This window comes from Phragmites australis, chromosome 13 (assembly GCF_958298935.1).
Source record: "Phragmites australis chromosome 13, lpPhrAust1.1, whole genome shotgun sequence".
Taxonomy (NCBI): Eukaryota; Viridiplantae; Streptophyta; class Magnoliopsida; order Poales; family Poaceae; genus Phragmites; species Phragmites australis.
In genome coordinates, this window is record NC_084933.1 from 2,914,888 (window position 1) to 2,928,509 (window position 13,622).

At 39.6% G+C, this 13,622-nt stretch overlaps 1 protein-coding gene across 1 annotated transcript; it reads right to left on the reverse strand.

Moving 5' to 3' along the window:
- Nucleotides 1-304: 304 nt before the first annotated feature.
- LOC133888380 (uncharacterized) lies at nt 305-790 on the reverse strand. Its single transcript, XM_062328599.1, has one exon. The coding sequence runs from the start codon at nt 788-790 to the stop codon at nt 305-307; it is 486 nt and encodes a 161-aa protein (XP_062184583.1).
- Between the last annotated feature and the right edge of the window lie 12,832 nt (nt 791-13,622).

The following is a 13,622-nucleotide window of genomic DNA, read 5'->3' on the forward strand; positions in this document are numbered from 1 at the left end:
GAAGCGAAGTCAGGATTTGGCAGCCGTCTTCTCCTGCAAATAAGACACATCCAGATACATTCATGCCATAATCACCATTCATTTGAAGATATGCAACCACAAATTACATAATCATATTGTAGGGACATCCAGATACATTGAAATTGAGACTTAACATATTACAAATTTGATGATAAGTAAGTTCATCACTACAAAAGTAGGTCCGAATTACACAAAAAAAACACCCATCCGGACTACAAAAGAAGGGTGTTAAATCCAAATTGCTAAATTCGGATTACCACCATAAACCTAGGTAAGTAATGAACTATGATTCATCAGTGTTGTCATCTGAATCGCCATCGGCGATGGCCATCTCCTCCTCCTCATCGGTCATGTCAGAGTCGCACATCTCCTCATCCTCCTCCTCCTCCTCACCGGTCATGTCGAAGTCACCGCCCATCTCCAACTCCTCCTCCTCGTCGTTGGTGTCAGAGTCGCCGCCCATCTCGTCATCCTCCTCCTGCTCCTCCTCCTCGTCGTCGTTGGTGTCGGAGTCGCCACCCATCTCCACCTCCTCCGCCAAGAGGTGTGCGATGGCCTCGTCAGTGACGATGGCCTCCGCCGTTTCCTCGGCTGCGCTGATGAGTTCCACCTCATGGACAGCACGAGCGATCGCCTCGTCGTTGTCAATCGCTTTCTCCTTTCCATCATCCTCCTCCGCCTCCACCATCAACAGGTCCCAATCGATGTAGTCATCGTCGGGGGCTGGCACCAAGGATGACGATGCCAGGTCCTTGTCGTTGGCGGCCATAGACGTCACTGGATTAGAGGAGCAGGGCGGGGGTGAGGCGGCGTCGAAGAGGATGTGTAAATCGGAGCAATGGGTGGCGGGCGTGGGAGGACTTAGGCAAAGTTGGAGGGTAGGGTTCCTGGGCCTGCTATTTATAATCATACCATTAGTGACGGGTGAACTTACCACCCGTCACTAATGTTCGGATAACAATGACGGGTGAATTTACCACCCATCACTAATGATTTGCCATCACGTCATTGGGGCTTGTTAATTAGTGACGGGTGGTAAATTCACCCATCGCTAATGACCTCTTTATTGACGTGTGACCTTATCACTCATCACTAATAACCTCATCCCTCTAAGGGAGTTACCTGTATACTGGCTACATCCTGAAGCAAAGTCAGGATTTGGCAGCCTTCTCCTCCTGCAAACATATAACAAATTTGAGGTTACATTAAAATTCAAACTTAACTAAATATCACAAATATTACAAATTTGAGGTTACATTGAAATTCAGACTTAACTGAATATTACAAATTTGAGGTTACATTGAAATTCAGACTTAACTGAATATTACAAATATTAAAAATTAATTTGAGGTTACATTGATTCATGTACTCGTCGTTTTCGTGCTTTCTTGATATGGATCCCTTCGTTATGGCCGGAACGTAGGTATGGAGTCTTCTCGTTCTATGCAACCTGTGGCATGATTGTAGTAGCAAAAAGGGGGATTTCATCAAATTGATTGTACTCGTCTTCATCAACCACGTTTTCAACTCTGACGATCCATCTTTTCCCGAAGAGAACCACGTGAAGTTTCTTATTTGTCGTGTCAGTCACATAAAACACCTTGGCAACCTGTTTAGTGAGTATGAAAGGTTCGTCCTTATCCAACAAGTTTGAGATTTACGCTAGTGAATTCGTACTTGTCTTTCGTAACGCCCTTTGTCCCATGTACCCAACAGCACCAAAGCAGGGGTACCTTGAATCCAAGGTAATCCAGTTCCCATATGGCCTCTATCTGACCATAGTATGTGTTCCTGTGCATGTTGTTATCATAAGCATCTATATGGACACCGCTATTCTGGTATTCTGGTATGTGCTTTTCTGATCTTGGGCAACCGTGTAAAATGTGTAACCATTTATATCGTACTCTTGATATGTTGTAATTGTGTATATAGGGCATGCTGCTAGTTTTCTGATCAAATCACTTGTAGGAGTACTCGATTGATTGATTCGATCTCGAAACTAAGTGTTGAACCTTTGCATATGTTGCTTCACAAGCCAAGCTTCGGTCCACCCTGGATTCTCCTGAAGAAGCAACTGCTTGTGCTCGTCGATATATGGGGACACTTCGCTCATTTGTTGCAACATGAGGAAATGAGCTTGGTCGTATGCCTTCAGCTCAGGAGTAATTGCATGTTTCCCCAGAATTCCTTGCCCTGCGATTCTACCCTTGTGGCAAGAATGAGGCACACCAATTGGGTTATGGTCCGTGTAATTAACGCACCACTCCACTACCTCCTCTGTAGAGTAACCCTGCGAGATGCACCCCTCAAGTAAAGCTCGATTCTTTATGTACGACTTGAGAACGCCCATGAATCTCTCATATGGATACATCTGATGCAAGAACACAGGGCCAAGAAAATAAATATCATTCACAAGGAGAGCTATGAGATGGACCATAATATCGAAAAAGGATGGTACGAAATACATCTCGAGAAGACATAGAGTCTCGAAGTGTCTTTTTTGTAGCTCGCCAAGCGCTTCCGGATCGAGTACCTTCTGATCAATTGCATTGAAAAAAAAGCATAGGCTCATGATAGCCTCTCTAACACCAATTGGCAACATGTTTCTAATTCCAACCGCAATCATTTACGTCAACATCACATGGCAATAATGAGTTTTCATGCTGGCAACCATTTTCAGCTCTTTCACCGAAACAAGTCTTCTAATATTGGATGAGTAACCAGAGGAACTTTCACACCGTGCAAGAACTCGCAACATTCTTTTTTCTCCTTCTTGGATAGGGTGATGCAAGATAGGGGTAGGAATTTCCCTTTATCCGTATCCTTGACATGAAGCTCCGGCCTTAAGCCCATTTCTTCAAGGTCAGCTCGTGTGTTTTCATGATCTTTGGTTTTCCCCTTCATGTTGAGCATTGTACCGAGGAGACTATCGCATATATTTTTCTCTATGTGCATGAGGTCAATACAGTGACGAACGTCTAAGTATTTCCAATAATCAAGCTCCCAGAGAATTGATTTCTTATTCCACATTCCATTTTCATCACTCGTGGAGTATCGTTTTCGCTTGCCAAGGACAACATTGATATCCTTAACCTTATCAATGCCAAGGTGCAAGGTTGTAGATAGACAGTACAATTGGCCAGGTGCTATGTGAGGTACTCATATTACCGAATGGATTCATGCCATCTATGCTCATAGCAAATCTAATATTTCTTAATTTTTCAGCGAACCACCCAAATGTGGAATCAATGGTTCACCACTGAGCTGAATTTGCGGGCTGCCGTATCATTGCATCGTTTTTACGACCCTCCTTGTGCCACCGCAACAATTAGGACTCCTTTTTGTTCTGGAACAAACGTTTCAACTGGGGAATTATAGGGAAATACCACATCACCTTTCTAAGAGGCCCTTTTCTCTTGCTGCCTTCCTCCACATCGCCACTGTCATTTTTACGCTTCTATCAATGGGTTTCACAAATAGGACATTGATCCAGGTCTGCATACTCTCAACAAAAAAGGACACAATCCTCCTTACATGCATGTATTTTTCTACCCAATCCCAAAGGACAAATTATCTTCTTCGCGTCGTAGACGGTCTTGGGCACCTTATTCCCCTCTGGTAGCATGACCTTTAGCAGATGCAACAATGCTTTGAAACTCCTATCAGACCAATGATGGGTTGCCTTCAATTGCAAAAGCGTAAGCACTGTAAACAACAGCGTGTATTTCTCGTTACAGCTAGGATAAAATGGTGTCTTCGAGTCTCATACGAGTTCCCTCAATTTGGCAAACTCACCATCACTATACTCGCCGTGCCTTTCAGCATCACGCGCCATTTGGTCCACATTCTCCACGAAATCCACGTAGTCATCATTGAATCCTAATATGTCTGCATCCCTGAGATAGAATCCTTGATCCGTACCGCCGTTCGGGAGGACCTGATCCATTTCCCCTTTGTTAAGGCCTTCCTCGCCATGTTTGTTCCAAACGTAATATCTCTCTTTGAATCCACGCCTTAACAAGTGATCGTATAAATTGTTAGGTTTTGGGAACTTCTTCTCATTCTTGCAATCACAGCATGGACACCACATTGCCGTTTTACCCTGACTTTTCATATCCGCCACCGCAACAATCAAGAAAGACTTCACCCCACTTATGTACTCATTACAAGTATGGCAATCAAGGTATATCCAACTTTGGTCCACCATCTACAAATTGAAAAAAATATTAACTCTAAATAGAAACGACAGAGAAAGTAGAATAAGTATAAAAATTCTAACTCAATTTAACTAAATTAAGTGTGTACGTGTGTTCTAGTGATATTCAAGCCAACAATTAACATCCAAGTATGATACATGTTATCTATGGCGAAGGATCTTAGCTAATTTCTAATGGGCAAAGATAGGTCCTAATCCCATTCGAGGATATGTGGCCCGAGTAGGTTTCCATGCTCTTGTACGGTTCTGGAGAAAATTTCGGCGACACCTCCCCGCTGTTCTCCAAATACACATCTCGACAACGAGCCGACAGAGTGTGTATCCAAAGAATAATAGGGAGACGCCACCGAAATTCTCTCTAGAACCATACAAGATCACAGAAACCTACTACTCAGGTCATATATCCTCAAATTATCCAAAGTACGTGGACAATTCAAGAGCATCTTCTTATAAATATGACGAGTTGCCAGGTCATATTTATAATCAAACACTCCCGAGAGGGAGACGTAGGCTACGCATGCATGTACACTAAGGTGGACAATCCACATATATCAAGATCTGGGAGAAGAAGAAAAATTGTTGATTTCATCTCAAACCCTAGAATCCACCATGCATATATAAGCAAGAGGAGGAGGAGAGGGAGGAGGCAAACCTTCAAAGGCCAGGGACAGACATCAACTTCAAATCACTGACATTTGATTTGGCCTCAACAGAATCGCCAAAAAAATTGCCCCTTTGCCGAGCTGCCGTGGCGGACAGACACTGTCTAGTCGTGGTGCTTGGTGAAGGAAATAACAGTAAACATCACTCATTTGTAGCGAGTGATAAGGACACCCGTAACTAATGAGTGTGCCATTAGTGACTAGTCTCATCACAACCCATCAGTAATGAGTGGCCTCGGCAGTGAACCTCCAAGGCTACAGACACCTGTTACTAATGATTTAACATTAATGACGGCTGAAAACTAAGACCCGTCACTAAGAACTTCTACAAGAAGAGATCGAATTTCGGATCAAAGGCATGCATGCAAACAGAGAGTACTTCAACAGATCTCATTCAACATAACAGAACAGGGAGTACTTCAAGAACACAAATATACATCCAGAAACTTGAATTTAACTCAAGTCAGTCATACAATATAGTTATGCATACATTACGTACTTATCTAAATATCCATACATCATTACACTTGAGTATTTACCGGAGCATGTAACCTCTGATATTTAACATAGATGAAATCTAGAATATTGTATCCTAGTACTTCATCGACATACATTAGCGCATGAATTAGTGCACTCTCTTTTGCTTCACATGGACAACCAGATGCTTTGCCATAGACAGTAAATAATATCTTATTAGCTGATTCATTTCCACTTAAATGAAATCTTATATCAACCTTGTAGTTGCCTTCAGCAGTGAAGTCCACTCCAGGTCCATAAAAGTTTAACCCAAGATGCTCCATGGCTTGATCTAAGATAGCATGAAAGCTAATTGCCGCAAAGGTGTCACCAAAAATATCCTATAAGCAAAGAAAATAAAATTATGAAAAGAATACACGCTAACAGTCATGTATATCAAAACAACCGGATTACATATTATTGTACCATATCATATTCATTGAACCGAGCAAGCCTCTCACTGATCGAAGCCAAATCCTCTTAGCTCTCAAGCGTTTTTATTCAAAAATAGTTGTAGTCAGGCAAAAAACAACCCATGCTTCTCAAGCACTTTCAGGCACCCTTCAACGACGGTTTTTTGGAATGCAACAAAATCGGTGATGCATTGCCACATGCCCTAATAGTGATATCCCCACTACTTTCTCCCATTGAAGGTATGTCAAAAGAGATAGATAGCTTCACAAAATTCCTTCCATCTAGAGTGGATTGCACCAAAGGTATATTACCACCTATAGCAGGAATTACCTCTTTGAGCCATACGATCAATTTCAACACCTACATGACAGGATGATATGAATTGAGCCTAACATACTATAAACTCAATTAAATTGTTGTATCCTAATTAGTGTTACTTTGAGCCTAACAATGAGGGAGAAAAAGAAAAGAGGTTACTATGATCGGTCTCAATCGTGGCTGGTAGGGAAACATCAGTGGGGGAATGCCTGGAGGGTAGTGTACGCCTAGTGCACGAGCCGATGGAGGAGTTGTCGGGATCCATCCAAGTCCGCCACAGTGACGGCAACGACCCCCGCCACTACCTTGATTCATCGCCCTAACCCTAGCGGGTAGAGGGGGGCAACGGCGTACGTCAAGCTATGGTGGAGGGGGAAGGATGGCGGCAGCGTCGGCGGTGAGGTACGAACGGCGGCGGCAGGAGGAGGAGGAGGCGAGTGGACGTGAGCGGAGATGAGAGTAGTCGAGACAGAGAAATGGGTGGATAAGATTGGTCGAGCAGATAGTTGTGGTCGGCTAAGAAATTAGTAACGGATGATAAGGACACTCGTCACTAATTACTTTAATATTAGTGACAGGTACCATAACGACTCGTCACTAATGAGTAGGCTACATTTAGTGATGTGTGCCCTATATACCCATCACTAATGACTGAATTATTAGTGACAGACTTTAATGTGATCCGTCACTAATATCTTTAGTGACGGGTCATGACTGCATCCTGGCCCGAGCCAAACATTAGTGACGGGTCGTCACTGGACCCATCACTAATAGTACATTACTGATACATACTGAGAAGTCGTCACTAATAATATGTCTCCTTTGATAGTTTCTAACATAGTGGCTACTTTTTCACCAACCTATGTCTGAATTTTACTTCCGAGTCCTACATATGTCCTTTCATCTTAACAATGCCATCAGATTAGTGTGCCAATGTTTGGGTGATGCACATCCATCGCATCTCTTTTTCTCAAAAGGAAAAAATGCAAAAAAACCCATCAAAAATCATTTGAATTTTGACTTTTCCTTAGAAGTTGTTTTGTTAAAAAAAACCTCTGAAAGGTACGGCTTTGTTGCAAAAACACCTAAAAATTCAAAACAAATTTAAAAAATCACAAAAAATTCTAAAAAACTAGAGACGATTTTAAGACTTTCTGTGAAATTTCTTTTTCAAAAATAATATCATTTGGATCATATTTTATGGAGAGTAAGTTTGAAAAAAAAAATGTGCAGCTCATTTATTAATTCGAGTTAAATGCATAGTTAATTATTTACTAATCCAAAAATCATGAAACTAATTTTTTTAGTCTTCTTACATGATCCTCTATCTTCTAAAAATACATGAAATCTTGAAATAGTTATTATAACGTGCAGGATTGAGTAGATGTGTTGCAGATAGATTAATTCATAATTAATCCATAACACCCCAAAATTAGTGAAATCGCTTTTATTAGTTTACTTAAACAATGATTTGTGTAGGAAAAATAATAGTAGACATGACAAAGTTAAAATAACATGAGTTCATAAATTAGCTGCACGTTTTTCTTTTTTTTCTAAACTTACTCTCTATGAAATATGATGCAAAGAATATTATTTTTGAAAAAAAAATCACAGAAAGTCTTAGAATTATCTCTAGTTTTTTTGATTTTTTTTTGAATTTTTAGAGGTTTTTTAACAAAGCTAAATTTTTGGAGGGTTTTTTTAACGAAACAACTTTTTTTGAGGGAGAAAATCAAAATCCAAATGACTTTTGGGGTTTTTGTATTTTTCCCCTCTCAAAACTGTTGTTGTCTAGTACAGTACTCTATCTCGGTAGTACAACTTTAAAAAAACAACTTGTTTAGTTCTGTTTTTAATTTATTTATGATCTATTTATTATTCCTTCAACACTGTTTCCCCTTGTTTTTTTAAAACTCTGGAAACTAACTTGACCTATCGGATCGGAAAGGATGTGGTGTGGGAAAGGATGTGGTGTGACAGAATTTTTTTTACAGGAGAGAGAGAAGAGAGAGAGAGAGAGAGAGCAGCATCAACCTATCAATGGATGATGTGTTCACATGCCAAGCTTTGTTGCGATGTGACCAGTGTCCAGTGACCATAGAGATATGCATCGTCTGTTGTACCTACGCATATGTAATAATGTCACGAGGAAATCCCCTGTGTCCGTATCAATCTTGGGTACTCATCAATTGCGCTCACAAAATCTCTCATGCTTTTACTGCTACCCAGCTGCTCTTCATGTTGTCTGGTATGGATGTGTTTAATTGGAGAGATATTTTTAAATGGGATATCTAGTTTTTGAAATATTTGGTTAGAAGGTACACTGGATAGACTGGTCAACTAAGGGCCTGTTTGTTTCAGCTAGAGATTCTGAAAAGCAGTTTATAGAAGCTGGATTGTGAAAAGCTGGATTGTAAAAAGTTGGATTATGAAAAACTTTTAGGTTGTAGATTCAAAAAAAATTTATGGACAATTTAGTAAAATGGACTTTCATAATCTATCAAAAGCTGAGAAAAACCAGCTTCTCAGATTCCCACAATCCAACCAGCAGATTTTAAAAAGCTATAACCAAAAGCTGTCTGTTTGTTTCAGCTTTGGATTGTAAAAGCTGAAAGCCACAATCCGAATCTGAAACAAACAGAGCCTAAGAGGAATATTTTTTTTGATGTTGGATGAACTCATTCCATAAAATAGGCTGGATAAGTCATTTAGGTTCTGAATAAGCTTTATCTCTGCTGATGTGATATATTCTGATTAATTAGAGTAAATATATTTTTGTGTTAGCACATTTTAAATAATATTATCTCCTAAATCGTTTATTAGATTTGCAATTTAATTGTATCATTGTATTCATTACAATTAAATCAACAAAACAAGATCTCATATGATTATATTTTGATAAAAAAAACTAAATATATGATAAGTAGGTCCCATAAAATTTTGGCTAACCCCATCCAAATTCTATCCATACAACCAAACAAGAAATTGAATCACCCTATTTATGCTACTAAACAAAAAATTAGATCGCGCTATCCAACAAAACATACATAATCATATCTTGTCCAATATTATCCTCTAACCAAACGCAACCTATTGTCTTTGCTCCCTTTAGCAAAGTCTTCATGTGGCCATGTAATTTCCTATATTTAGGGTTTATATTTAAGTACGATAAAATTATGTAATTAACAGAATTATTGAAAAAGTGGGGCTAAAAGCCTGTAATACGTAAAGAGAGATTTTACTACATGACTCTAATAAAAACTACTCTTTCTATAGGACATTGTCATAAAAAATTCTTTGAAAGTAAATGAATTCATCCTCACATTTTTCGACCTGTTTAGGTTTAAGAGGTCAACTGTTGACGCATGGTATAGTCAGCGTTCACTAAACCGTTGAAAACCACTCGATATTCATGAAAACCGGTCAATTCGATCTGCACCGCATTTTGAATTCGACCGGTTTTCAAATTTAAATTAAAAAATAAAAAAGTAAATAAAAATACTAGAGATAATTCTAAGAACTTCTGTGAAAAAAGTTTTTAAATAATGTCGTTTTCATCATATTTTATGGAGAGAAAGTTTGAAAAAAAAAAGAAAAATACTGAAATGGTCGTCTGAACAGGATGATTTGGCCCATCACGTTAAGGAAAAGCTTAAGATGCAAACACATATTTTTTGTGTAGGTGTATTTTAAGAGGATCTTTAAAATTGGTTTCACTTCATTTAGATTTTTATTAATTTCTCCATGATTTTTACAAAGTTAATAAGCATAAAGTGAACATGTTAAGAAACAACACTGTAATTAACTTTTTCATATTTACCATTATTGTTTTACATAAATTATAGTATAAGTAAACTAATAAAAGTGGTTTCACTAATTTTGGAGGTGTGATGGGTTAGTTATTTTTAAAAGACATAGGATCGTATAAGAAGACTAACAAAATTGGTTTCATGATTTTTGGATTAGCAAAGAATTAACTATGCATTTAACTAGGTTTAGCAAATACATTTTCTCACAAAATATTCAAACTTTTTATGAGTATAAATACTTTTATCATGTAGGTCATGTTACAAGGAAACCAACAAAATTTGTTTCACTTGATTTGAAGCTCAGATGAATTAGTTATTGATTTTACAAGGTTGAGCCATTATTTTTAAACTTCACTTCAACTCAGGAAATGCGCTCGGTTAATTGGTAAATTTGACCTGTTTTTGATAAATTCGTTCAAAATGCAGACAATTCAAAAAAATTGGTCAGTTTTCAGTGTACTTCGACCGGTTTTCGGTTGGATTCGAGCGGTTACCAAATGGTCGACTTGGTTAGTTTTTGTCTCCGATTTACAAATTTAATCGAATGAATTTGGTCAAATTATCACTTAATTTTAAGCAGTTTTTTTAATATTAGCCAATTTTGGAAATTTGTTGTGTAATGATTTCTGTTCCCCAAACGATTTTGTAAATCCTGGGTATAGTTTCCTATCTGAGCTACTCAAAGCGATATACATTTCGCCACATAGGCCTATAACTTCAGGTTTCATGAGTTACCTACGTCATGACTATTTGGCTATACACAATAAAATAATGAGCACGCCCGATAGGATTTTTTATGACATGGTCAAAAAGTTTTTATGTGAAATCCTATTTGGATTGAATTGTTTTTTCTCTGTGAAATTCCTGCAAAAGTTCTACGAGCTTCCTACGTTACATTTAAGAATCGCCTCCACCCCCTAAAAAAATAAAAATTACAATTCCTATTGCATGTCCCATCCAACTTTGAGACAACTACCACTAAAGGCGACTGATCCAATAGTACAAGAAAGTCATAGGCCTCGGAAGAAAATGGTCTATTTTACATTTGTTGACTCCTACTCTCTGTTTCTCAATGCCCCGATGCATGATGGCAAAAGTTTAATAAAGTATTCATGGAACCTAATAAAATTATGTAACCTAATTGTTTTCATGTACCCCATTGCAATATCCAAAAAAGTATCAACAGCAAAAGGGAGTTAAGGAAACATGGAAAAGGATGGACTCCTTAGGTAATCTCCAACAGATATTTAAAATTTCATTCCTTATAATACTATCACAGCATTTTCTAACACTATTAAAATATTTTCTATTTTTTTTATCTCCAACGGTTACTATATTTCTTATCTTCTATTACTCTACTTCTCCATTCAAATCCACATGTCAGTCTCTAGGAACAGTAATACGGAGGCCGGTTTCCATCGGCAAGTTTGCCTATCGATGCTAGATCCTGCAACCCTATAGCACTGGGAAAATCAATGTTGCAGCTTCCGTTGGAGAAGGATGCGGCAGGATCGAGCGCCAAACATCGCTGTCAACAGGAAAACGACCGATTTCGCCACTGCCGTTGGAGACGGCCTTAGACCTTAGTCTTTGCTGCTTCTCTAAGATATAAATGCTCCAATGGAAGAGGCAGCTTCACACTTAGCTTTCTAGTATGGACTATAATTTGTTGCTACTACTTTGGCCTCTTGGAACAGAAGAAACTGCAGAACATGCATGCATACACAAAGGGGGGTGTTTGGATGCGTGCATCCGAGCGTGCAGCTTTCGGCGTATAGGATGACTGAGACAGACGTTTGGATGGGTGGATGACCAGAGCAGCCTTGCATGCGTGGGTGCAGGCATACGGTCAGATGCTGCATTCGCGCGTGCATCCGATTCGGCCGTAGCTGCCATCCTGGCTCGCAGGATACAGCTGGGTCCACTCGTCAGCGACAGCGAGCTCCTTCATACAGTTTCAGATTCAGCCTACCAAACACAAACTCAAATTCAACCTGTATCTGCTTATCCAACCAATCAAACACACTTCTTTTCTAGAATACGGATTCCCTCAACCTGCTTCCCTTCATCCAGAATATACGATGTAGCTCTACAAAACCTCGTGCGGACAACCAAACACACCTAAAGTGTTAGGAGCTTGGAACAAGCATGGATCGACGTAGATGGTGACAAGATGAAATGCAGCAGCGCAACCACAGATAACTGATATATGGTCGTCGTCGCAACTGAAAGGCTTCATTTTGTTGATAGCGACTTTCATTTGTGGCTTGCCATGCCACTAACTCATTTAGTTCGTTGGAGCTAGCATGCAGTGCGTACAGTACGTGATCAGCTAACGATCGAACACGCTCACTGGAGCTCAGTCGTTGCTACAGCAGAGGGAGTGAGGCGAGACGTGACCTGGGAGCGATTTGGACGGTGTGACAGGCCCATATGGAATCCATCGCCTTTGCATGCATGCGTCTTCGCGTGGCTTGTGAAAACACGTCCTCACGACGTTGCCTCGATCGGCTGTCCTCCTCGAAAGCCCGGAAGAGGAACTCGAAAGACGCAATGGGAGAGAAAGGAAAAGTGGACGGTGCCTTCAATTTGACCGGCATGACCGCGAGTAGATATTGTATGAAATTGAGAATTCAAAAAAATCAAAAACGGAAGAACACGAAAGATTTACTCCATCGTCACCTCGTATAAAATCTCCATTAGGAAAAGAATACCCTGAAAAAGGCCTCCTGTACCCTGAAAAAGGTCCTGTGGAGCATGGGTAGGCCTGCATGGTAGTTTTCTCGGTGGCTGAGCGCGCAATTAACTCCACAACGGCCGGTCCGGGCCCCGCCAGTAGCACACACACTGCTGAGCCGTCAGTAGCTCACGACTCACCGCCTGTCCAAAAATCAGTATGGCTTCTTCAGTTGTATTCCTAGGTGTTTTTACACCAAACCTTTGTGTTCATACATGAAAAAACTTATTTCCAAGTAGCTTTGTTCCACATGAGAGAGAGAAGCCTAGCTAAACCAGTCAGAATAGTTGTAAAAGAGTGTGTGTGCAGATGCGACAATATTGTACTTGATAAGGGGCGACATGCTGCATCAAGTGCTTTTTCCTGCTGCTAGTTTGTCTGGGACAATATAATGGTATAGTCATGCATCATGGCAGCAATAATTGCCTCCTCTTTCTGACAGTCCGGAGAGCATAATTGAGGTAGCATTTGGTTGGTTGAACAAAGTTAATGTTCTGTTTGTTTCAGTTTTTTATTGTGGCTTTCAGCTTTTACAATTCGAAGCTGAAACAAACAGACAGCTTTTGGTTATAGTTTTTTAAAATCTGCTGGTTGGATTGTAGGAATCTGAGAAGCTGGTTTTTCTCAGCTTTTGATAGATTGTGAAAGTTCATTTTACCAAACTGTCCATAAATTTTTTTTAGAATCTACAACTAAAAACTTTTCATAATCCAGCTTTTTACAATCCAGTTTTTTACAATCTAGCTTTTATAAGCTGATTTTCAGAATCTCTAGCTGAAACAAACAGGCCCTAAATAGAACGAGATTATTATCTCGGATGGGATGATCTTAGATGAGGTGGTACAAGTATGATGTTTGGTTGTATATATGGGATGGTACATAAATATATTTGGTTGGATGTATGACATGGTATGAAAACGTATTTAGTT